Source organism: Triturus cristatus, chromosome 9 (assembly GCF_964204655.1).
Source record: "Triturus cristatus chromosome 9, aTriCri1.1, whole genome shotgun sequence".
NCBI lineage: Eukaryota > Metazoa > Chordata > Amphibia > Caudata > Salamandridae > Triturus > Triturus cristatus.
In genome coordinates, this window is record NC_140592.1 from 566,640,934 (window position 1) to 566,667,030 (window position 26,097).

The window sequence follows — 26,097 nt, forward strand, 5'->3', positions numbered from 1 at the left end:
GGATAGGGTTGATTAGCTTCATACATCGCCCACACTGTACTCTGGACCTAAGCTTCATGAATTTCCAGTCTGTATCTGACAGATTGACAAGCCCACGTTTACTGACGGCTTGGGCGATGGATACCAACACTGTGCTCTCATTAGTGTTAGAGTCCTTGACCGCTTTGTGAATGGAGGTAGATGCTTTTGGGGGGAAAACCTAGAATTAAGAAACGAGTTGGGCACGATGAGAAGAGAAGTAGTTGGACTGTCTCGCAAATGCCCAACCAGCAATAGCGGAGGTTGATATATAAAATAATGGACTTTACCGCCCCCTCTACAAACACATGACACTAACACTAGACTTATGGACCTAGCTCAAGGAGGGGGGAGATCCTGGTTCAGGGCCTTTCACAACCACTTTTGCTAACACTTCCCAATCGGGCCTCTCTTCTAATCAGGTGATTCAACCCATGCAGTTGCCTTTGGCCCCTCCTGAACGATTTTTTGGGGACCATAAGAAATTTTGGAGTTTTTTGAGACAGTGTAGGTTGCATTTCATGAAAAACACAAAGAGATTCCCGAGCAAGAACAAGGCAATTTAGGCCTATAGTGAGCAGTATACAATAGCAATGAGGCAGGGACTGATTTAATGTCCAATGATTCAAAACAAACAGATTTCTTCTTTTATTTCTTTAATCTTCTCTGTTTCTTCTCAATTCTTCCATAGTGACATATTGGTATCTTTAGAAGCGCCACAGCGAACTCAGTAGCCAACACGTGTTTCGTCTCGGGTAAATTGCCCGGCGACTTCCTCAGGGCTACAACAATAACAATAAAAATTGTTCTGTTCAAAACATTTGTCACTTAACAAATCAAATTTTCACAAAAACTAAGTACACTAAAGGTCCACATAAATGGCACCAATATTACTCAGAAAGGAAACAAAGAGTGATCATAGGTCAGAAGATAGTAAGAAAATCCACCAAGTGAAAGCTAACCAAAAACAATAAAGTGCTACCCAGCACCCAACCAGCAGAGAGGGAAAAAAACTCGCAAAATCACACCTTGAGAGGATGAGAAAGCTCCATGTTAGGGCTTCAATTAATTCTCATCATAGTGGATGTAAAGAGAAAAATGTGAATATGGTAGTTCCAGTGTGTTAAGAACTATTAGCCCAGATATCTTCTCTTGAAAGAGTTATTATTTTGGACTCACCATAAAAACAAGTCTCAAACGGAATATATGTAGTTAATTATTCCGTCGTTTTTGTAACACAATCTGGGTATAGATCCTTATTCTTTTATCCATATATGCGTGAAATTGTCTAAGGGGAAGAGAATATAGGACAAGAAAAAACCTTGTCACAAATGATAGACAGAAACATTAATCAACAAAACGCACGACTTTCTTAGGCATCATTCCAAACCAAAAAATAATTTCTCGCCATGCCTGGTGTTTAAAGCAATTTTAAGTAAATCAAAAGAGCTAAAAACAGATAAAAGTTAGACCAAAATCAGTCTGGTTAGATCGGTACCTGGTCTATATCAAAACATTTTCGTATCAAAAAACGCTCAAGAGAGAATATCAGTCAGATTGAGACAAACGTAAAGTAAAAAATACCTTTAACGAATTACAATCCCGATCAAAAGCATCAGATGACAGGGAAGATTAGTATATCTGAAAATAAAAGACCAAATATGGGTCACACACATCTATCAAAGGACCATATCGTCAGTAGTCTATCCATCTAACCTAAGGGATATATTTAAATTAATATATCAAAGGGACAGCCTCCACAAAACGTAATATGTCCTGTTGTTCAATACATTTTCTAAAACCAGAGACTGCATGCCAACTCAGCAGAAAATCTCAAACGAATATCCATCCAAGTCCTAAAACTGACTAATGGGCATTGAGGTTTATTAAAAATACAGATTATTGAATATATATCAAGTGAGACACGTCACATAAGCGCGTCATTGTCTAATTAAAACACATCCTGAAGACATTTACAAAGAAATATAACCAAAGAGTAAAGCGGATTTCGTCACGTTCCCAGGATCATTATTAAATGCATATCAGATAGCTCACCTCACAAGAACGCGTCATTGCCTAGGTAGGACACAACCTAGGAGCATTCCTGAGAGATATAATAAAATAGTCGTACGCATCGATTCACATTCCCAGCACGGTTCACATAAGCGCCAGCAATAACATTTCGTTTTGAAAGAGAGAATTACCTGAAATAACGAAGAGAAGGAAAGGCGAGTACTCCAAGCGTCACCAGTCACGTATCCTGTGTATCAAGACGAGCTTACCCCCGTAAGCAAATTTATACGTGTGCGTGTCAATTAAGAGTCGTGGTTCCGACAGACGTTTAAACGCAGGACTAATCGTTATGGTGTCAGAAGCGGCCGCCATCTTAAGATGTGCAAATCCCCTGTATATCAGCCCAAGAGTATGTATATATGTCACAAAAATTATGGACCCTAGGCAGTAACAATACCGAATACAATCTCTAGCCACAGCAAAGTCTTTTTCTTCCCCCTTTTTTTTAAAAATTGTTTGTATTGTATTCCCGATCACAAGTCAGCCTGTTTGTTATGATATGCTCATATAAAAACACCACGTATCGACACCGCCATCTTGGATAGGTATGTTTCCGCAAACCGCCGAAACTTTAGTATTCAAGTTTACCCCTGCTAAGCGGAAAACAGTACTAGGCTTGTCGACTAAAAAATCTTACAGACCTGAGACGTAAAAATGAGAGGTAAATCTCCATATGGTACTAAGAAAGGAATAATGTCTCTAATCGGGCAGTGAGGAAAGCCCAGCTCCCTCTATACCATATAAGTGAGTTCAAAACGATTCCGTTATGGGTAATAAGTAGCAGTGTCAGATGATCGTAATGGTACCATAAATCAGACACCATTATTGTTTTGTACCACAGATATCGGGAAAAACGGGCAAAGACGAAAATCAGGGAAGGCCAAAGGCAGAAATATGAAATAGTTGCGCTATCTTTAGGTGGAAGAGGGAAAAAGAAAGGGGACGAGCTCTATTTCTTGTCAGCCTATAAACTAAAATAAAAACATAACATAAGAGAGAAAAATTATTATTGATAGTAGGATAAAAGAAAAGAGCAAAACAGAAAGGGAGGAAAGGACCAGAGACCCAGATGGTGCATTAAGTAAAGGAGAGTCTCTCTGACATACAATAGTACATTAGATTGTACATAGTCATACGGGAGGGAGTGGTGTGGAAAATTGCTTTCATAAAAAACAGGGCAAAAGGGGATCTTTAAGCATCAAATGAGGCCAAAAGTTTGTTACAGTTAACAAGATAAACATACTTGTATATATATACAGGCAAAAATGGGTAAGACATGTCATGGCAATCAGGAAAAGTGTGAAAAGGCACAGCAGGACATATATTTAATCATGAAGGAAATAATGTAGTTCATGATCCACATTAATCCCACACTCCACCGCACGTAATTTGAGAATCCATCTGGCCTCACACTGGCGTAGTCTCAGCTCCCTATTGCCACCCCGGGAGTCAAACTTGATAACCTCTATACCATGAAAGCGAAAACCTAACGTTTTGTCCTGATTGGAACAAATGGACGCATGATAACCCAATGGGTATCTGACATCTAGGTTTTTTAGCACACGGAAATGTTCAGCTATCCGTTCTTTAAGAGGGCGAATGGTGCTGCCCACATATATTTTCTTACACTTGCATTGGATGACATAAACCACATATTTTGTCAGGCAATCTATGTGGTCATATATCTGATATTTACGGGAGCCATTATACTCAAATGTCTTTATGCCTCTTTCGGTCAACCTGCACATATTACAGGCACCACAAGCAAAGAAACCAATATTCATTTGTCTCAGCCAGGAAATCTTATTTGGCTGTTGTCTCGGATAGCTAGGGCTAATGAGACTCTGAATGGTTCTACCTTTCCTGTAAACAATGTTGGGTGATTTGGTAATATACTGTTCCAAAGTACTATCAGCTGTTAGTAATGGCCAGTTTTTCTTGAATATTTCATATAGTTTGTGGGACCAGGGATGGTAATTGGTCACCAACCTTACATTCATATCTTGATTCTTTGTTTTTTTAGGAATACTTTTTAAAGTGTCTGATCTATGGAGTCGCATGGCTCTCTTTTTTGCCTTATGTATCATATCTCTTGGGTATCCCCTTACAAGGAACCTGGTCTCAATGTCCCTCAAGTTTTTGTCAAAATCCTCCTCCCTGCTACAATTTCTACGTGCTCTCAACATCTCACCAAACGGTATTGCATTAATTTGGCTCTTTGGATGTGCACTCCTAGCGTGCAGTAAAGAGTTGCACGCCGTAGATTTCCTGTACATTCTACTCTGTATTTTGCCTTCATGATGGAATAGTTCTAAGTCTAGAAAGATGATCTTATCCAGATCCGACATCATTGTGAATGACATATTATGGGTATTGTTGTTCATATATGAAAAAAATTCCTCAAGTTCCTCATTGCTGCCTGTCCCTATAAGTAGACAGTCATCAATGTATCGTCCAAAATAAAGAATATATTCATGCCACTTAGCTCCCGATGGGCCCCAGACATGCTCCGCCTCAAACCATCCCATAAAAAGACAGGCAAAAGACGGAGCAAATCTGGAACCCATCGCAGTACCGCAGATCTGTAGGTACCACTCCTCATTGAAGAGAAAGGCATTGTTCTTTAGAATCAGGAGTGACATCTCAATCAACATTTCAGAGTGTTCCAACAGTTCTATGGGTCGTCGATATAGAAAGTGTTTCAGAGCTTGTATACCGTGTTCGTGCAAAATATTTGTATATAATGAGACCACGTCCATCGTGACAAATCTCATGCCATGGTCCCAAGTGAGATCATTAAGGATATTAAGCACATGTTTTGTATCCTTGATGTAGGAAGGAAGATTGTTAACATAAGTTTGTAGGAATTTGTCCACGAATTCAGCGACTCTTTCTGTGGGTCCCCCAATCCCAGATATTATGGGCCTGCCTGGAGGTGCCGTCATGCTTTTATGGACCTTTGGGAGAGTATACATGCATGGGTATCTTGGTTTGTCTATCTTTAGGTAGGAATATTCATCTGGTGATAACAGGCCTTGGTCGTGCCAAATAGCCAGTTTGGAATTAATGAGTTTCACTATGGCAAACATAGGGTTATTGTCAAGCTTCCTATACCAAACAGGGTTATTGAGTTGTGAGAAAATTTCCAAGTCGTATTTGGATTTATCCATCACAACCATGTTGCCCCCCTTGTCAGCCTCTCTTACTATAAGGTCAAAGTCCTTAGCAAGGTCATTGAGGGCCTCTCGTTCTTTAAAAGTCAAGTTCCATGACCCCGGGGTAAATTTATTAGTGATCATGTGTTTATCCCACTTGTCTATCTCTATGTTAACCATTTTGTGAAAAAGATCGATGTTATTGCCCGATGTCAGTTGGGGAGTCCAACGGGACTTATTCTTAAGTCCACTATCCATGCTCAGATTTGTGTGGTGCTGTAAATCAGAAGCTACATTGAGAACACTAACCGGTGCATTTATGTCCTCATCCAATGACAATAGCATGGTCACATTATTTGCATCATGAATTGACATATCACCAGTAATTAGATCACATCTCTTATATACAACAGGTTTGGGATTATTCTCAAAATACTTTTTTAATTTCAAGTGTCTGACAAATTTGAATACATCGATTTTAACATCCGTCACATCATAAATCCAGGTGGGACAGTAATTCCTCCCTTTTTGTAATGCCGAAACCAAATCCTTGGATAGGGTCTTACTAGACAAATTGACTACCTGTACATCCTCCCTTGGCCCATCATTCATCATCTGTTCTTGTTCCATGACCTCGTATGTACCCTCTCTCTTTCTCTTGTTTCTTCTTCCACCCCTTTTTCCTCTCCTTGTTTTCCCCTGATATCCTGGTTCATTCTCATCTCGTTCCCCTTGTTTCCCATTCTGATTCTTTGAACCTCCTTTAAAAAAGAATTGTCAGGCAGGGCTACCAAAGGTCCTCTACCGGAACCCTCATCCCCACTACTGGAGATATTCCCAGATGAGCTAGCACTGATGCCACTAACAGTAGGTGTCTTATTGCCCAACCTGGGTTGATCTTTTCTGATGATATCGTCAAACTTTTTCGCAAAAGTAAAAACCCTGCCATTGGCGTAATCAATCTCATCACGTCTCAGTTTGCGAGCTTTGCGTTGTTTGATATCCTCCTCATATCTGGTCAGTATACCATCTAAGATAGCATAATTCTTTTTGGTAGGTTCAGCCATATTGAGATCTGCAATCTCCTTTTCCAATGAGTCAACCTCTAAGGATGTTTTCTTTACCTTACGTTCAGCATTCTCAATCAAGATATTCATTAATCTGAAACTTTTTTCGTTAAGTTCTTTTTCCCATGTAAGGAGCAGATCTTCTTCCAGATCGTCATACGTTGGGAAGATCTGTGAGCGCAACCCTCGTGGGACCCTATTCAGCTTAATGTATTGCTTGAGGGTTGCGCCATCCCACCATTTAGAGATTTCAAACTTCCTTAATCTCTCTAATCTTATAAATTTGGCTTTAAGGCCCTCATTTGGTATTGGAACACCCTGGGTTACTGCTTTATTTATAGGTAATCCAGCATGAAGATTATTGAACAGGTCCTCTGCCACTTTTTCCCGGTCAGATCTAGAACTCATTATACCTTTAATTATTAGAGACAGAAGGATTAGAACTGCTGCAAGAACCCAATAATAACAATATAACTTCAAACCGTGGCAGGTTGCATTTCATGTATAAGCCTGCAGTGTTTCCTAACGATCAAGCTAAAACCACATTTGTTATGTCTTATTTGGGTGGTAATGCAGCTAGCTAGTCTTTCCCCCTGATAGAGAGAGATGATCCTTGTACAATTTACGGATTTCTGCATTGAAATGAGTAAGCTGTTTGACAGAAAGGCACATCAGTTATCCCTGGAAAGAGAACTAATTTCCCTAAAACAGGGTTTACAAGACTTGCTTAAATATATCACCTCCTTTAATAGACTTCTAGTGGAGACGACTTGGCCCATGGAAAAGAGAACTTTGTGTACTATCAGGGTTTGAGGGAGGAACTAAAAGATGTATTAGCACAAGTAGTACAAATGCCCCAAAGCTGCGATGAGTTAATAGATCTCACGATACAATTAGATCACCAGCTCCAGGAACGAAAAGGGGATAAAACCAGGGCTGAAGTCAGGTATTAGGCACCTCGCCCTAAACCGGGGCTTGAAGAGCACCCGCAGGCCAGTGATCGAACAGAACCCATGCAAATCAGAGGAATTAGAGGGCCCATAAGCCAGGAAGAACGGGAAAAGAGACATAGCCAAAGGCTATGTATGTATTGCGGGAAGCCGGGACACAATATCAGAGACTGTAAGGCCAGAACTAAGCCGGCAGATAAACCCAATCAGGGAACCAGAAACCTACCGGTGGTAGATAACACACCCAAGAACTCTGGGAACTGACATACTCAAACAAGATAGAGACCCCTTGTTTAAGGATGAATAACGTAGAGGTCTTTTCAGCGGTGGCCAATACAGTTCAAACATCAGTGTCTCAGATGAACGTTTGTGTAACACTGTGGTTGTCCCATAGTGAGCCTGTAGTTGTACATGCCTTATTCGATTCAGGGGCCACCTGCAACTTTATGGATCAGCAGTATGCCCAGGAAAAAGGTGTTCCTTGTATATGCAAGAAGATCCCCGTATCAGTAAAGGCTGTGTATGGAACGGTAATGACATGAGGACGTGTACATTATCACACACATCTTTATAGAGATGCAAGTAGGAGAGAACCACTTTGAATATATACAGGTAGATCTAATCGATGCTCCTCATTTCAAGCTTATACTGGGAATGCCATGGTTAACTCATCACGATCCTACGGTGCATTAGGCTGCACGTACTGTCACAATGAACTCCTCGTTCTGCAAAGACAACTGCACTAGAGAAAAAGTACAAAACATAGAACCCGAGGAAAACCCTGCTAGTCTTCTCTCCATTGGATGCAATGACAAAAAGTTGTGTTGTATCTTTACGTTACCAGATGTGTATAAGCAGTTTCATGCTGTATTCAGTAAACAAGAAGCCGGGAAGTTGCCCCCTCACAGGGATTATGACTGTAGAATCGACTTGGTCCCAGGAGCCTCCATTCCATGCAGTCGGATCTATGCTCTCACGGAACCAGAGACCACATACCTGCAGCAATATCGAGAAGAACTACTGTCCTCTAGATTCATACGTCCCTCTTCCTCTCCTGCATCCTCTCCTCTGTTTGTTATACCGAGAAGGAAGAAGCCTTGAGAGCTTGTATAGACTACAGGGCAATCAATAGGGTAACCATAAAAAACAGATACACGTTGCCCTTAATTCCTGTTTTGTTGGACCAGTTGAAAGGAGCCAGAGTATTCACCAAACTCGAACTTAGAGGAGCATATCACCTGGTGCAGGTAAGGCGAGGGGATGAATGGAAGATTGCCTTCCGGACTAAGTTTGGATTATACGAGTACCAGGTAATGCCCTTTGGCCTGGGCAATGAGCCTGCCGCATTCCAGTATTTTATGGAGGAGGTACTACGAGGGCTCTTGACCGTTTCTTGCATTGTATATATAGATGACATCCTTCTATATTCAGCATCCCTAGAAGAACACGTCCCTCATGGGAAGGCGGTACTGGAACGCTTACAGCAGTTTTCTCTCTATGCTAAGCTGGAGAAATGTCTGTTTCACACCTCAGAAGTGGAGTTCCTGGGTTACACCATAGGAACCTACGGTCTATGCATGGATATCAAAAAGAGACAAGACAATACTCAATGGGAAACTCCCTCCAGTGTAAAAGCCTTGCAGAGCTTCCTAGGCTTCGCAAATTTCTACCGGAGATTTATAAAAGACTTTTCCAGAATCATACAACCATTAACACATTTGTTACGGAAAGTAGCCTCATTTGTGTGGAATGATTTGGCAGAGCAAGCCTTTCAGACACTGAAGAAATGCTTCACACACGCCCCTGTGTTAAGACATCCTGATGCAGCTCTTTCTTTCGTGGTGGAAACAGATGCATTGCACTATGCAGTAGGAGGTGTTTTATCCCTGGGACATCCCGACACAGGTCAACTACATCCTGTGGCATAATTCTCCAAGAAACCGACATCCTGTGAAGTTAGTTATGGCATCACTGGCAATGAGCTTTTGGCCATAAAGAGAAGTTGTGAAGAGTGGAGGTATTACTTATTGGGGGCTCATCACACCGTTGAAATATACACCGACCACGTAATTTGCTATTTCTTAAGATGGCAAGAGCTTTGACCCCTCGACAACTACGCTGGTCACTATTCTTCTCACATTACAATTTAGTGATAAAGTACCGACCAGGACACCAAAATGGTAAAGCTGATGCTCTTTCAAGACCTAATCTAAAAGCCAGATCCCATTGGATGAACCCCCTGTCACCTTGCAGATGGCTTCTTTTCCTGATGAGATCCCTGCGGTGGGGGGGGTGATGCTGCTATTGGTCGAAGAGCCAGGTCTTGAGTTGTCTCCTGAAGGTCAGCAGGTCTTTGGTTTGTCGCAGGTGAAGGGGGAGGGTGTTCCAGGTCCTGGCGGCACGATGGGAGAAGGATCTGCCTCCGGAAGTAGTTCTCCGGATGCATGGGACCGTGGCCAGGGCATGGTCAGCGGAGCGGAGTTTCCTGTTGGGTACGTAGAAGGAGAGTCGAGTGTTGAGATAGACTGGGCCGGTTCTGTGGAGTGCCTTGTGTGCGTGGATCAGGAGCGAGGTTATCACTACGTAAGATTTCTTGGACAAGGTAAGAAAACAGACCGCTGGAGTGGATCAACACGTGTGGTTGCAGAAGGATCCCGAACACTGTTCAGCTGATAACAACTTACTATGCCATGATAAAAAGTTGTACATACCGGATGGTCCTCTACAGACACAAGTATTACATTGTGTACACGATTCTACACTGGGTGGACATTTGGGAATCCGGAAAACCGTTCAAGCTATGAAGAGGCATTTCTGGTGGAGAACACTACAGGCGGATACTACTAAATACGTGACAGAATGTGCCATCTGTGCACAAGGAAAATCACTGCATCAACAACCTAGCGGATTGTTAAAACCATACCCATACCTCCTGTCCGGTGGCATACACTTTCGATGGATTTTATAGTTGAAATGCCTCTCAGTCTATGCAATAATACCATCTTGATAGTTGTTGACCATCTAATCAAAATGGGTTACTTTATAGCCATGAAGAGACTACCCACCTCCTTAGAATTGTCCCAGACTTTCTTACAGCATGTTGTGCGCTCTCATGGAATACCAGCAGTTATTACTAACAGAGATACACAATTCACTTCACACTTTTCAAAGGCGCTATGCAACATAATGAAAGTAGATGCCCATCTATCCACAAGCTACCACTCGCAGACGGACGGCAAAACCGAGAGACTCAACCAAACACTCAAACAATATCTAAGATGTTTTACGCTACAACATGAAGAAGAATGGAGTATACTCCTATGGATGGGAGAATGTGCTTATAACAACGCCGACCATTCCACTTTGGGATGTTCCCCTTTCTGTTGCCTGAATGGACACCATCCTAATATGTTGCCTTTCGAACGGCCTATAAAGTCTAAACATCCCTCCATTCAAGAACATCACACTCATCTTAGCACAGTGTTGCAGGATGCTAAATCACAGTTAGCCAAGGCACAAGCATATGATAAAGAGTATGCAGATAAGAAACGTTCTCCAGAACCTTCTTATCAAGTGGGAGATAGAGTTTGGTTAGACATAAAATAGAATGAAAGGAAAGCTAGATTAAAACATACATTCATAGGACCTTACCCTATAGACAGGATGATTAACTCTGTAGTCATGAGACTATCTCTCCCTTCTTCATGGCACATCCATCCTGTGTTTCATGTCTCCTTGTTACGTCCTTGCCCCCCACAGACTAGACTATCCTTGAAACTCCTTCATATTGATATTGATGGAGAAAAGGAATATGAAGTCAAGCACATTCTCAATTCCAAGCTTGTTAGAGGGCAGGTGCATTACCTTATTAACTGGAAGGGGTATGGACCTGAAGACAGGACTTGGGAACCTAGAAGTAACCTTAATTGTCCGGGGCTCCCTTGACGGTTTCACCTCCAGTTTCCTTCTAAATCTGGTAGACCATCGGGACGCCGGTCATTGAGAGGGGGTTCTGTCACAAACATGCGTAGATAGCAGGTTATACACAGAAATAGCACTGGTTATGATTGAACAAGTGATTGTGACGAGTGTAAAGGGACTACATCTCCCAGAATTCCTTTGGTGAAGCAAACACTGTCAGCACCAATTGCGAGGCAATATAAGCTCCGCCTGCAGAAGATCAGGTGCTTGTCAAACTCTATTCGAATCAGCAAGCAGTGATACCTTGCCATTTGTTTGCGCTGGAGTGCATTTCTAGTTGACTGCCACATCGAAACACCCGCGCAGAGGGCCCATTTGTCCTTTGGCGGTTTGGTGCACGCCTTTTCAAGCTTTTTGTACAACAAGCGCTGTGAGTGTTTAGCGAGTGAGCCGTTGGAAGGCTCTACCTTCGCTGCCCTTGGTAATTGACCCAATCGCGCTGTCGTGCATTTCATCTCTGCCAGCGCTGGTGCGCAGACCGTCTGTGACCACATATTCTTTCCTTCTTCTGAGGGCCCTCGGAGACCAACGGAGGTCGCGCTGTAGTGCTGCCACCTCTTCTTTTTTTGTTTCCGCATATACTGTGGATGAAAAGAGTCATTTTTATCCAACGCTTGTTTCACGGTCTGGAGGCATACTTACAGCCACGAATTAAGCAATATCAATAGGAGTGCAAGTTCAGTGAAGAGAACAGAACATGATGGCGCCTGATACTCAAAAAAACAAGTCCAGATAAGTACATTGTATGGTGCAGTTATTTTTGACCTATCTCTTCATCTAAGGAACTTATAAACAGACTTGAGTGTTTTCCCAGCAAGGAGGATTGTCTCCTCACCTCATATATTGAGAGCATATTTATTTTCTTTTGTTTATTTTTGTGTTTTATGTTCTTGCATGAGAATGATTGAAGCAATGTGGAAGTAAGTGCTTACGCATAGTTATATATTGCACTACACATGCGGGCACGTGTAGTTTTAGTGTCTTTCTTTTGTCTTGCTGCAGGGAATATGGAGCTAAACAGTCTGAGTAGAGAGAAATAGATTGAAGTCTTACATACTGGGGAAGATCTCTCATCTTGTGTTTAACACAGACACAACTTTATAGTTTCTTTTGTCCCTTTTTTCCCATTAAACCAAAATGGTGTTTCCTGTTTGAGTGATATCTAAGTATGTACTCAGGGTATTCCATGACAGGGGATAGGGTTGATTAGCTTCATACATCACCCCCACTGTACTCAGGACCCAAGGCTAGTGAATTTCCAGTCTGTATCTGACAGTCCTGCAGGTCCAAGGCTACCGTCCTGTCACCCGGATCTAGGGCAGAGAGAACCTGGGGCAGTGAGAGCATTTTAAATTATTCCTTCCTCAGGGAGGCATTTGCAGTTAAAGATCTAGAATAGGATGTAGGCCGCCATCCTTCTTCGGCACAATAAAATAGCGGGAGTAACATTCAGTCCCTATTTTCTCATGCGCACTTCCTGAAGTAAGATAGATAAGTGCTCCTCTGAAAGCTGCTCTGATGTCGGTAGAAGCATAGCCCTTTTATATGATCTGAAGATTCCATCTGTCGGAGGTGATGGATTGCAACCCTTGGAGAAAATGTTTGATCCTGCTTCCCACAATGTGATATTGCTCCAGAGAAGTTGAACTAAAGCAGCTTGTGCATTAATGCTGCAGGGGAGGGGGACAGGGGAAAAAAAGAGTATCTGTGAATTGTGCAGTGTTGGCTTGATCCCCTTTCCTGGCCACAAAATGATTGGGGTGACTGTTGCGGTAGAAAAGGCGGTCTTTTGTTGTCCATATGCCAAACCTCTGGAGCAGACTCGGAAGGGTCGAAACTGATGGAGAAACTGTCTGGTGGGGTGGAAAGGCCCAAGGAACACACTGTGGCTCTACTTTCCTTTCATTCAGGGGTGTAATCAGCCTTTTCCATCAAAAGGAATATTCATAAGTGATGCCTACACATCACATTAAAAGTCTGCGAATCGCATCCATGCTTGGTGACAGATCACACTAGTGCCAACTGTTCACCTAAGCAATTGTTAGTAATTGTAATCCAGTCCAGCCTGATTCACGTATTCTGCAGCATCCTTGCCATCTTGAATGGTTTGAACAAAGGAGGCCCTAACCTCTTCTGGGATTGCCAGCAAACGTTTGCTGCCCATGTCCCAGAGGACGTAAATATAATGGTCTAGCAAATACCTTGCATTGACTTGCCTCAAGGCTAGGCTGGCCGAAGAGAACAAATATTTCTCGACACCTCCGTACTTTCAGTAGCATGGTCAGTGTGCCATGGGCTCTAGTGCAAGGAAGGTAATGCTGTTTGAATGATGAAATACAGCAATACTCAGGGTCCAGTAGTCCGTTCAGGCCTCTAGGTCCCAGTTCCACTGCACCTTTTGCACTAATGGAAGCTACACCTCTGAATCCTTTTTGATCCCTGTCAGGGTGGGTCATGGGGAATGAACTAGGATTCACTTTACTGGTGGAAGCTTGACCCACAAAACTCTCAGAAGTAGGATGCTGTGAAAGAAAATCAGGTGCCAGTCTGTGGTGTCTGCCCATCTGCCTGTTCACTGATGGGCCAGAACAAGGTTTAGACCAAGTGCCTTAAAGAGTATAATTTAGAAGATCATTGAAAAGGCAGGAAGGACTCAGAAGAATAGGGGAAATCAGCCCTGTATCAGGGGACTGAAGTTAAGCTCACTGGCCCCCTTAACTCATCATAATGTGTTTGTGCTTAAATCCGTATCATCACAATTGTCATCTCCTAGTGGTGGCATACTCTGGTCAGAGCCGGAACTGAAAAGCTGGTGGAGCAACTGAAGACAGCTCCATAGTAGAGGCACTACTTTGTCAGAATCAGACTGTACGGGAACCAGGTGAGCAGAGTTGATGTGCGGTCTTAGTAGGGGTCGAAACACATTCAGCTCCTTGTGAGTACTCCACTGAGTCTGTGAAGAATCTCCCTCCGGTGCCAGTAATGTCGGGAAAGACATCGGCAAAAGAGGATCTGGCACAGGCCTTGGAGCAAGAATGGAAGTAGGTGTAGTGTCCTGCGAGACACGTTCTAGTGTCTCACAGGAAGCTGTAACCCCAGCCACTTCCTCGAGGGCTGGACACACTGCACCCCCACACCCATCCATCACGGGTGCCACGAGTGACGTGGCCCCGTCAATAAAAGGGCCTGAGTGCATGTGCTCGGGGCCAGTTACCACACTGCATCCCTGAGTGTCTGTGTTCTTTATTTCCTGCCAGTAGGCACCTGTGTCGGTGCAGAAAATGAAGTAGGTTTCAGGAGCTCAGATGACAGCAAGGGCAAATCTGCCAGCAGTAACCTGAATAGTGGCGACTGCGGATCCTTGGGGCCTGAAGACATGCCAGACGGAGTAAAAAAAGAGTTCCAAAAATATGCAGTATGGCCTCTGTAAAGGCCTTGACTTGCTGCAGCATCGCGGGTGGACCCAGGCACTCAGAGCGCATCAAAATAAACTGTGGATTCACTGGTCAGGGATCGGGACTGGGTGGCTCCTTGACACCCTCACAACTTCACTTTAGATAGAGGGTTGCAGGATGGGGCAGTGCCCCTGCTTCACCACTCTGTTCTTCTACTTTCATCTGGACTCTGACTTACTGACCTCGATTGCAAAGAGGACCTATGGCAGATTAACCTTAGGAGCCGAAAGGGTCTGCGCCATCGAGTGGGAATCCATGGCTTCTTTTGATGTTTGGTGACATAAAGCTTTGTTTCACTGTCCCAGATAGCCTTTGGGTGCATGATGGCACACTAATCACATGACTTGGAGTTGGGTACTGAGCCGAAACACCAGAACACATCTGGTGCGGGTCCGTCACCAACCTCTATTTACGACAGTCATGGCATGGTTTGAAACCTGTAGTTTTAGGAGGGTACATTGTCCCCTTGTACACTGGAATTCAAACCATCTTGTCAATGCAACAAAAAAGTGAGCACAGCTCTGGATCCGCATTCAAAGGCATGGAAAGAAAGAAACTGATGTTAGTATGCAGGAATGATGCTCATAGGCAGCTCTGCTCCATCATTTCCATTCCAGAACGAGACCAATTCAGAGTCGCACTGCACTACCTAGCGGCGAGCAGGAGTACTGCTGTAAAAAAACCTCTGTACCCAGTCTGGCACCTGGGGAATATTCTAATGCTGGGGAATCTGTAGTTAGAAGTATCTACCAGCTGTTTTTAAGTTTCTTTAATCATTCAATAGTTGCTACTGTAGGAACTGTAAAAATAAAATGGAGGAAGAAAACTTTCACCCACATATTTCTAAAAGCAGGCAAAATGTGCAGATGAAAACAGGCACAGTAATGGGAAAACATGCAGGATCGGAGCAGAATGACAGATTACCTATGCCTTTCCCCTTTACTCAGGGTCCAACCTGTAATGGTATGGTGTCAGTACAATGAGATGTGGTAGGAATCAGTGCCATTATTTTCTTTTTATATAAATTGGCTCTACTCACCATTACTCCATCACTTAGCCAATTTCTAACTTGTTCTTGCCTCTATTGTGATCTACTGATGAGCTGCTTTTATGAGCTTCCTGTTTTGAAATCCTTTGGTGAAGTCGAAATAGAACAACCATGTCTCTGCTTGATCTTACTCAACAACAATCTGATATTACTCCCTCAGTATAGTGAAAGACAAGGGAAGAGGGTGTGACAAATAAGATGAAAAGCGAGACAAAGGCAGAGAGAGAAAGAGAGAGATGGTGAACAAGAGAGTGAGATAGAAGAAGGAAGAAAGGATGAAATAAATGATACATGGATAAAGAAGAGGAACAATGGAAGGTATTAAATGTTCTCACCTGTACACAAGAGCCAGTATGTTCAGCATGGTGGCTACATCAGGGTGGTTGTGGCCAGAGCTCTTCTCCAGATCTTCCAGAGCCTGTTTGCACAGAGGCACTGCCACCTCATAGCGGCCTTGTGAGGCATACTGGATCACCAGGTTGTGCAGGGTACGCAAACGTGCTGGGATCTCATAGCCACCCTGCTGGGATGCAGAGAAGGCGCTGCTCATCTGAGGGGTCTCTGTGGAGAGAGATTATGATTTAAGTGTGAGAACACATAGTTTAGAAAGAAAACATGAACACATGGAGTACATGATGTGATGTTAAAGAGAAACAAATAGAAGGAAAGCAAGAGGAATAGACTGATGGGAAAGGGACGACATCATGCGAAAAAGGTGTATTCAAGGAGAAAGTGTTGGGAGATTCAGCTGAAGGCGAGGAATAAAACAGGCTCCAGCCATCAAACCCGAGGGAAGAAAGTGCAAAACGAAGCCCAATCAACTCACACCCAATTACAAATTCAGCCAGGCTCTCCACTCATTGCAATTGAATCTGGCAAGGAAGACACAAGAAGCAGCAACACAGAAGAGGCAAAAGATAAAGCTAAGAGGTGTCACACTAACTCTTTCCAGCCATAAATATATTCAGAATGTTGCTTCTTGAAATACGCAGGCTTGGCCCTCACCTCGAGCAATATCGGGATTCAAGGCCTGCAGTCTCCTCTTGAACCATTAGAAGCAGGCAGCCAAGTGAGGGAAGGAATCCTTCAGCAACCCAACACTAAGCCATGAGGACCAAGGCCTGGACCTATTACTGCCATGGGTCCTCCATCTCCTGGACAGGCGCTGTTAGCACCAAAGTAAACTAGATCCACGGTCTGGGTGGATGTTATTGCAGCTTGCTAGCTTGACCCTGCATTGGGCTTGGCCAGTGGAGGCTGTCAACACCTTAAAACACCAGCACGGGGCCTAGCCCCCCTCACACCGATGCCCCAAAACAAGGACACAGAAGGATGCCACGTGGAAAATGGCAAAAGTCATAGCATAAGGCTGCAGAACTGTCAATTATATAGGTCCCTAACCCAGGAGGACAATTCCATTTCTCTGAAAACTAACTCCAACCTCTTTAACAATCTGAAGGCTCAAGCACTTCAAACCTACAAGCTTTCTCCGTCGGCAAACTGCGACAAGCTATGTCACTCATCTGTGCATCAGGAGGAAGTTAAAGGGCATCTGGCGGAAGTGCAAGAGCCACTTTGTTATATTGGTACACAAGAATGGAAGGACATGCTAGTGGCTTACCCACAAGACGCATCCCCGGGCACCAACCCTGCAGCTGTCCCACAAGGCAGCACAGTGGCCCCCAGCTCGAAAAAGGCCAACCTGGGCAGAGATGACCAATCGAACATGGAAGGCGCATAGGCATTTCTTCTAAACACCATGTTGCTCCTGGTGGAGGCTCTCCAATATCAATCAGATAAAGAGGATGTTCTGCTGACACTACTTAACACCTTGGCAGTCTACGTTGAGAGCATTGATGGAAAGTTAGGCGACTTGAACCCACTTCTCATCAGGGCACTGTCTGGCTCACGTTAGCGCAACTAAGTTGCAGGTGTGGTTCAATTGTGGATAAGCGATCCTCTTTACCATCTATGCTCAGTAATTTATGTAACAACCTAAAAAAAGAAGGCCACAGGTAGTTGTGCACTACTGCCAAAGGAGTAGCCCCCCCACATCGAGAAGAATTTGCGCTAGTCACATCGACAAGCTGCCCGCCAAATATTCCCAACTCCTCGCCGGAAGAAACAGGCCTTTGCCCACAAAAGGCCCATCCGGACCATAAGGACCTTTCAGATCCCATTGCTGAAGGAGACCTGACCCGGAAAGAGGCTCGGAAATAAAAATAAAAGCAAGGCAAAGGCGGACCCAAAGGAGGAAAGATCAGAACAAAAAGCGAATACTAAATCACACAGATATCTGCCTTTCCAGGCCAATATCTGATAAAAAAAACTCAGATCAGGTCAGTCAATTATCAGAGACATCAGTGGAATCCAAGCAACACCCAAATGAAGAGGCCTCTCACCAGCAAGGCTCAGAGGGGAATTCCCCAAGCACTCCTGCTACTGACCCCCCCCCCCCCCACCCCTCAGAACAACACTCTAGGCCTGCGCCTCACCCTGACCTGAAATGGAGGGAAGCCCAGCAAGAGAAATGGCCCTGGCAATAAGGCACAAGCACAGAAGGCGGGACGTCCAATGACTCAGCCGCTGTCTGGAGCACTGCCAACCGCCCCCTTTCTCCAATAACCGGCACCCCAACCCCAAGCACAATGCCACAGGAAACCAAATATGGGCAGCAGGTACCTCCAATCAGGAAAGCTATGTCCATCTCTGAGCAGACCGTCGTATGGTCAGCTAACAACAACAACCTCACTGCCACCACAACAAACTGGCAGAGGCCAGGGGAATGGGACCAAATGCTGCCTAAAGGACTAAGACCAGCCACTCAGCATTCGGGCGCCACGGTCCATCAGACTCGTGTGTCATCCAACTCCACCGTCATAATGGCAGGTGAGTGGAGGTCAGGGGAACTGGACCAAACGCTGTCTGAAGGACATAGACGAGCCATTCGCCACTTGGGAGCTATGACCTATCAGATGCGCCCAACTTACAGCCATATACAAACATTCTTATCTTCAGACTTGATTAGAAATCCAGAGGAAACTGTGACATCCTGAATAGAGGCAAAATCTTATTGCAGCTATCATTATTCCAATCCTACCTGGTCTATGCTCAATGGATCTCGTGTCAATAGAGTTAATCTACTCTGAAACACCCTTGGCGGGCGAAGCTACCAAGACAGCCTGGAGAACTTCCACGATCGCACAGAAAGTTCTTGCAGAAAGTTCCACCTTTGAGAACTGGGAGATAAATATCACCCCCTTTCTTGAACTAGGCTAGCCCTCACCCACGTGCTTTTGCCGGCCCGGGACAGAGGGCCAGCAGACTCAAACAATCCCACCAGCTCTGTTCTTAGTGGAGCCCTGGGTCACTCACCAAAGAGTATGAGGTCCCCCCCAGAGGTACACAGACATCATTGGAATGCTCCCCACTCACATTACTGAGACACTGATCTTAGGTGGATCGCCAGAACAATCAACAGTCAACCTGGCAGCCGATGGCAGAATCTGGAAAAAGCTGCAGCCACAAAGACCGGTCAAGACCCCCTTTGCATGCTTTGTTCATGGAATGTTAACAGCCTCTCAAGCTAAATTTCAGACTTGGACTTTCTCCATTACATAAAAAGCCTTTGATATCATTTTGATGCAGAAAACCTGGCTGGCAGAACCACATCATCTGCAGGGATACATGTGCATCTTCACGCCAGCAGTCAAGGGTGCAGCACACCTTCTACACTTCACCTTGCCAGCTATCAACGCAGTCAAAATCATCACCTTGCTCCAAAATACGGCAACTGAGATAATAATCATTAATGCCTACATCCATCCGAAATATAGAAGCTAAAGCCACACAACAGCTGGTAGAGAAGCTCGTGGTATACATAAGCGAGGGAGAAACTGAATTTTTCCTCACAGGGGACCCATAAATACATGTGTTGGCCTTCTCATCGGACGATGCTGCGACAGCTCCAACTTTACTCTGGGATATAGCAGCGCAAGAAACATTCTGGGCCTCTTGTCCCAAATTCGTATATATGCCTACTTGATGGTCTAGAGCACCTCAAACTAAGGGCTCTCTCTATGGCAGGTTTCTGGAAGATAACCCACTGGCTGCCACCTACTACTCTTCTTCCCCATGCATGACGATAGACTATACCTTCATCTCCCTTTCACTGTTTTACCGGGTCGTCTCATTCCGCCTAGGAGACAAGGGCGGTAGTGACCATTGTCCTCAAGAGATATCTCTACAAGTAACTGCACCCACATTCAATCAGTCGTTGGAGACACCATATTCCATCTTTATGCTCAATTATAAGAGGATCGAGTTCGCACAGTCAACCATAGGCATTTGTCACCGTCCACAATGGCACTTCAACAAGCATAAAGAGGCCTGGCAATAAGCGAAATAGGAAGGTGGGAGTCCTTCACCAGCAGCCTGGCGGATATATTTGCTGTGGCACTTAAATTAAAACATCTACAAACATCCAATGAGGTGGGGTGCATGCCAAAGGCTCAATGGATCCAACTTAAGCAAGTTAAAAGTAATATAAACAGCACTCTAAGGTCCCTTCAACACAACCTCAAAGACAACACTCTGCAGACATCACTTTGACAGCAAAAAACAGCACTGAATAAGCTGAAGTGGGCAGCCAACAGATCACAAGAAGATGAGGTTTGGGTAAAGTTGTTAGCAGATATCAATCACAATGACAGTGACTGATTCTGGGGACAATCAATAAGCTTACACGTCCATCACATGGGGGAGTCACCTCTCACATATCTGAAGACACCAGGGCAACCTTTCTTGGGGACCACTTCAATCAGCATTGTACTGCAAAACCCACAGGCCTGGAAACCAGTAAAAACTAAAGAATACCCATCTTGACAGATCTTCAGAGAGAGGCAGCCTTCCAGCACCTTCCCTTCAACCAATAAAACGACCATGGCACTCCCCTAGGTCACCCGAAACAAATTCAATTAGATGGCAAATTAACAAAGGCAGGAGAGGAGGGGTTGCAGGCCCCAATGGCATCCCCCAGAAATATTCGATCTCTTGGAGAGGTGCGCTAATATATCCAATATACAAAAGTGGGGGCAAGACCTTGGCAAAAAACTAAAGTTTAGTTGCCCTAATTGACGAGGCAAAATATTTTGCAGGGACACTACTAGAGGAATTTTCGACATGGGCAACCGAGAAGGCAATAATACCACTCAATCAAACTGGATTCTCAAAAACCTCCGGCATGACAACCAACATCTTGGTCATGTCACTTCTCATTGACATGACAAAAGCAAAACAGCCTCGTCACCTATGCTTTATCGACTTCAGGGCAGCTTTCGACCATGTGGAGCGGGGCAGGCTCTGGAGTATGCTGGCACACTGGGGGATTCCCCAGTCTCTGTTGGGCTTGTTAATTACTCTTCACACAAACACATGGGTGCAGGTGAAGCTGGATGAAGGAATTCACCTTTCAAGATGAATACCAACAAGCAAAGGGTTGAAGCAGGGGTGTGTCCTGACTACTACCCAATTCAACCTTTTTCTGGCTGACCTGATGCAGTCACTCAATGCCTGCAACTTCCATGCCCCAAGGATAGGGGGTTTGGCGCTGTCGAGCTTCCTCTATGCAGACGATGTAGTTTTAGTCAGCCACACCCAGGTGTGCTTAAAGCATCTCCTTAATGCAATATAGAAATACTCTGATGGATATGGATTGAACATCAATTCTGTAAGTCTCCAAATCCAATTAATTAGAGTATGGTAATATGTCCATAGTACACAAACTGTTATCAAACAGATCAAGATTTTGTATCCTTTATTAAAAAGTATAACAATGCAATAAATAGAACTATTTTGTTTTTCTTAACATTTTCCATTATGTAAGCATACTGTGAAACAAAGACATATATAGAAAAAAGTATTTAACACATAATATATTAACGAGCACCACCAACAACACTTAAAACAAACACTTAACCTCCTCTCCAGGGGGTTATCATTTGTTCCCAACACAAACATTAACAAGTTTGAATTGTGCTAAGATATATATTCCTTTTTTTAGCAAATTTAGATTAAGAATTTCTTTTGAAAAAAGGACTTTGCCCAATAATGACAACAGAACAGGATTGCGTCCCAATTCCACCTTTATTCCATCTTTTGATGAGGTAGGCCCTCAATTGGGTATTTTTGAGAAAATAGTATACTCCAAAATTCAGGCAATTATGAGATTTGTTCCCAAACCATCTTTTAACCTCAACTATGAAGAACACAATGCCTTTAAGAGTCTGCATTCCAAAAATGAAGTCACTATAAAACCCAGTGACAAGGGTGGAGGCATCGTGATACTGGATGCCACAGATTATAAAGAACAGATTTTGAAAATGTTGGAGGTGCCTGAACACTATTTTAAAGTTAACATCTTTCCAGGACAGAGGATTAAAAATGAAATCCTTAATATCACACAGAGAGCCCTAGACCGAGGCTCGATCTGTGAGCAGGAGTTTGAGTTTCTTAACAGACCAGATACTAGAATCCCTGTCCTTTATGGGGTGCCAAAGACTAATAAAGATACCACCAAACCCCTATTCAGACCGACTGTATCCACCATTGGATCTATAACAGAATCGTTGTCTAAATATGTTGACATCTTTTTAAAACGTTTGGTGTTTAACCTACCTGCCTATGTGAAGGACACTGGCCATCTTATATCAAAGATTGTAGTCATCTCATTTAACCCCCATTCTGAAGTATTAGTCTCAATGGATATTGAGGCGCTTTATACGAATATCCCTCAGCAGGGAGCCCTAGAATCAGTTAAAAGTGCCCTGGAAAGCAGTGTCAGCCAAGACGATAACATGTTCATCCTTGAATGTCTGGCCATAGTCCTACAAGAGAACTATTTTGAATTGAACAGCTCTCTTTTCAAACAAGTCCATGGCGTCAGTATGGGCGCAACTTGCGCCCCGAATGTGGCTAACATCTATATGGGCACATTTGAGGAATGTTTCATCCTTAATGAGATCGCCTCGTTTGCCAAAAATATCCATCACTGGCATCAGTTTATAGATAATATCTTTTTTATTTGGAAAGGGCAAGAAGAACAACTCTCTGAATTCTTTCTGTGGATCAATTTGTGTAATCCCCATTTACAATTTACCCCCAAAATAAGTAAAGAAAGGATAGAATTCCTTGACATCTGGATGCAAATTACTAATCAGAGGATTGAAGTGTCTCTATACACCAATCCCACAGCAAGGAATAATGTCTTGCATTACGAAAGCTATCACCCTCTCTGTCAGAAAGACAGCACACGTTTTGGTCAGTTCCTGAGACTACGCAGAAACTGAACCAATATATGCGATTTTTATCAGCATGCAGAACAACTGAAACACAAACTCCTTAACAGGGGATACCCTCACAAACAAATCAGGGACTCGTATAAGAGGGCCAAATACTACAACAGGGAGTCCCTCTTCCAACATAAAACAGAGATGGATGATAGGAAATTGGTTTGTGTCACACGACACTCCAATTTCAACAAACTCAGTCAGATTATTGGCTCCCAGTGGCATATTCACAACTCAGGTGAGCAGTCTGCCCATCTCCCAAAACCAGTTTTTGCGTTTCGCCATAATAGGAACCTCTGTAACTCACTGGTGAGAGCTGTCCATAAGGAAGAGAGGGAATACACTCAGAGATCCATCACAGGCAGTAACCCCATCTATGGAACTCACAAATGTGGCAATTGCCATGTGTGTAGCCATGCCATTGTTTCCGCTGTTTTAGAATGGGGTCAAAGAAAATGTACCTTTCAAGAGAGGATGAACTGTAGAACTTCTAACGTAATCAAGGATATGTGGGCGAGACCCGCCGAGAATTCAGAGCGAGATTTAGTGAGCACAAATCTGCCATCAAAAACAAGCAAGCAGGAGCCTCTTTGGTTGATCACTGGCACCAAAACCAACACTCGGAGAAAGATTTAAGATGGATTAGCATAGAAAAGGTTCACAGCCAAAATGACAGTAATAGTGATGACTTAAGAAAAAAGAGGGAAGTGTTCTGGATATACACTCTTCAGACTGTCAATACAGGTCTGAACGAACACCTCCCATGGGAGAATGCGATAATTTAATTTATCACCCATCGTTCTCCACCTGGGCTTTTTGTTTTTGCAGTTTGCGTCAGTTCTCTATTATCTAGCCATCTCTCCTTCAATGTAGGAAGAGGCTTCCCATTATTTTCCTTCTCTTCACTCTTATCCCCTACTTTATGTATTATTTCTCTATCTAGTGGTCTCGGTCCGGTTATTGGCAGCCAGTGACCCTGTTTGTTATATCATCTCGGGCCTGTTTTTATACCGGCTCCACACACAACGGTCTTTTAGTGGTGGTTGGTATGTTTGATCTTAGCAGGGTATTTGTACCGCTATGGGTTTCATTCTACTTTCGGGTCCTTTTTACCTGGTGCAGAATCTGTGTCAGCTAGCAGATTTCTGATTGGCTTATCCACTTAGGTTGCACATGTATATATGGCGGCCATGCTTCTATTTATGTTCTTCCTAGATGGCGACCTAGGTGTTACAGTTCCATCTATTCATGCGCTACATGTCTCAATCACCCTACAGGTGAATGCTATTTCCCTTCTATCGCTCACACGGCTTTTCCTACTTATAGCGTACCTTTGACTCAGTTTGCTTATCGACCATTGGGTTGACTCTCGGCTTTTCCTGTGGACCTATATTTTGTGACTTCGTCTAGGCATTCAAGTAAGTACTGTCCTATCTTTTTAGTCAGCCTCACCATTAGACTTGTGTCCATTTGCCTCCTTTGATTCTTTGAATCGATCTTCCTTGCAGACATCCTTTTTTATTAGGGCAGTACCCGTTTGGCCCTTAGAGTGCCCGCTTCAACCGCAGTACTTCTTTACGATAGTCCCTAGTTACTGCGTCTCACCGGAGACGCCCGGTTAAGATTCTGCCTGTGTTTGTCCTTTTGATTTAGATTTTAGCCATTCTTTTTTATTATTGTGGCTTAACTTCGTATATTTTTTTTACTTTAGACCAGTCAGTCCGGTCTAATTCAGACACTCCCTGGAACCTTACGTATCCCTTTGTAGTGTACTTTATCTGGTTTGGTCTTTAAGGTCAGTGTTTCTTTATTAACATCAGGTGTATGTGTCCTTTGGACATTTTTTACCATTCACTCCAGCGTTCTTTAGGCCTTGTCACTAGTTGCGGGCCCTCTCTTTCTATCAACTTGTGGATACTGTGGTTGTTCGTACCTGGCCATCGCTACCTACTTCAGGCACATTGGTTTTTTCAAATTAGGCGTTTTTGCATTTGTCTTATTGTGAGAAAGTGCCCTCTTTCTTGCATGGTATGCCCCCACTTTTTGCTGAATTGCTGATGTTCTTTGACTGAGTGTGCCCTGGGCTCCTGCTAATCAGGTACCCAGGGCCTATGTCCCTTCCCTAAAACTGCATTGAAGCCTAAACCAAATTGGCATCTCTGGCCACATGTCAGCCCCTGGTAAATGGTATCACAGGTACCCAGGGCACTATGACCAGAGAAGGCCTCTAAGGGCTGCAGCATTTATTGTGCCACCCTTAGAGGCCCTGTACCCTGAAACTCACACACTGCCTTTGCAGGCTGCGTGTCTTGGTGCAGAATAAAGTGAAGAGTCGACATGGCACTCATCCCTGTCTGCCCTGACATACATCAGTCACCCCTCTAGCTGGGTGCCCTATGCCAGTGGTAAGGGTACAGGTGCATGAGCCCTTTACCCCTACAGTGCCCAAGTCCATTCCTGGGCATTGTAAGTGCAGTGCTGCCATTAAGAGTATATGGTGCTGGGAGTTTGTCATTACGAACTCCACAACACCATAATGGCTACACTGAAGACTGGGAAGTTTGGTATCAAACTTCTCAGCGCATTAAACTTACACTGATGCCAGTGTGGGATTTAATGTAAAATGCACAACAGAGGGCATCTTAGAAATGCCCTCTGAAACTCGACCAACTCCTAGTGACCTGACTGAGTGGCTGCCTAGGCTGCCACCACCAGACATATTTCTGGACCCCTGGGTCGAGAGCTGCCGCTCTTGGGGGCCTGATATAATGCACATCCTGGGACGAGGTGCCAAGCCTCCTCCCCCAGGATGGGCAGGGTTCACGAAGGAGAAGCTTCAAAGGCATGCCGCCTTTGTGAGCCTCTCCAGACCATTTGCTGCTTTCAGCAACTGGTCCCCACTGGTTCTACCCTCCACTTTTGGCTGGGGAACCGGCAGGAAAAACAAGTGAGGGAGAGAGGTGTGCCCACCTCTGCCAACTCCACCCCTCAGGTGGGGGAGGCG

At 44.0% G+C, this 26,097-nt stretch overlaps 1 protein-coding gene across 5 annotated transcripts in view; it reads right to left on the reverse strand.

Annotated features, from left to right (window-relative positions):
• The window catches only part of KLC3 (kinesin light chain 3), a 1,068,754-nt gene that overhangs the window by 409,652 nt on the left and 633,005 nt on the right, over window positions 1–26,097 (reverse strand). For all 5 annotated transcript variants that reach the window (XM_085625583.1, XM_085625579.1, XM_085625581.1 and 2 more), the window contains one exon: window positions 16,083–16,308. In XM_085625583.1, the coding sequence (XP_085481709.1) occupies window positions 16,083–16,308 (226 nt within the window). The remainder of the gene's footprint in view (window positions 1–16,082; window positions 16,309–26,097) is intronic.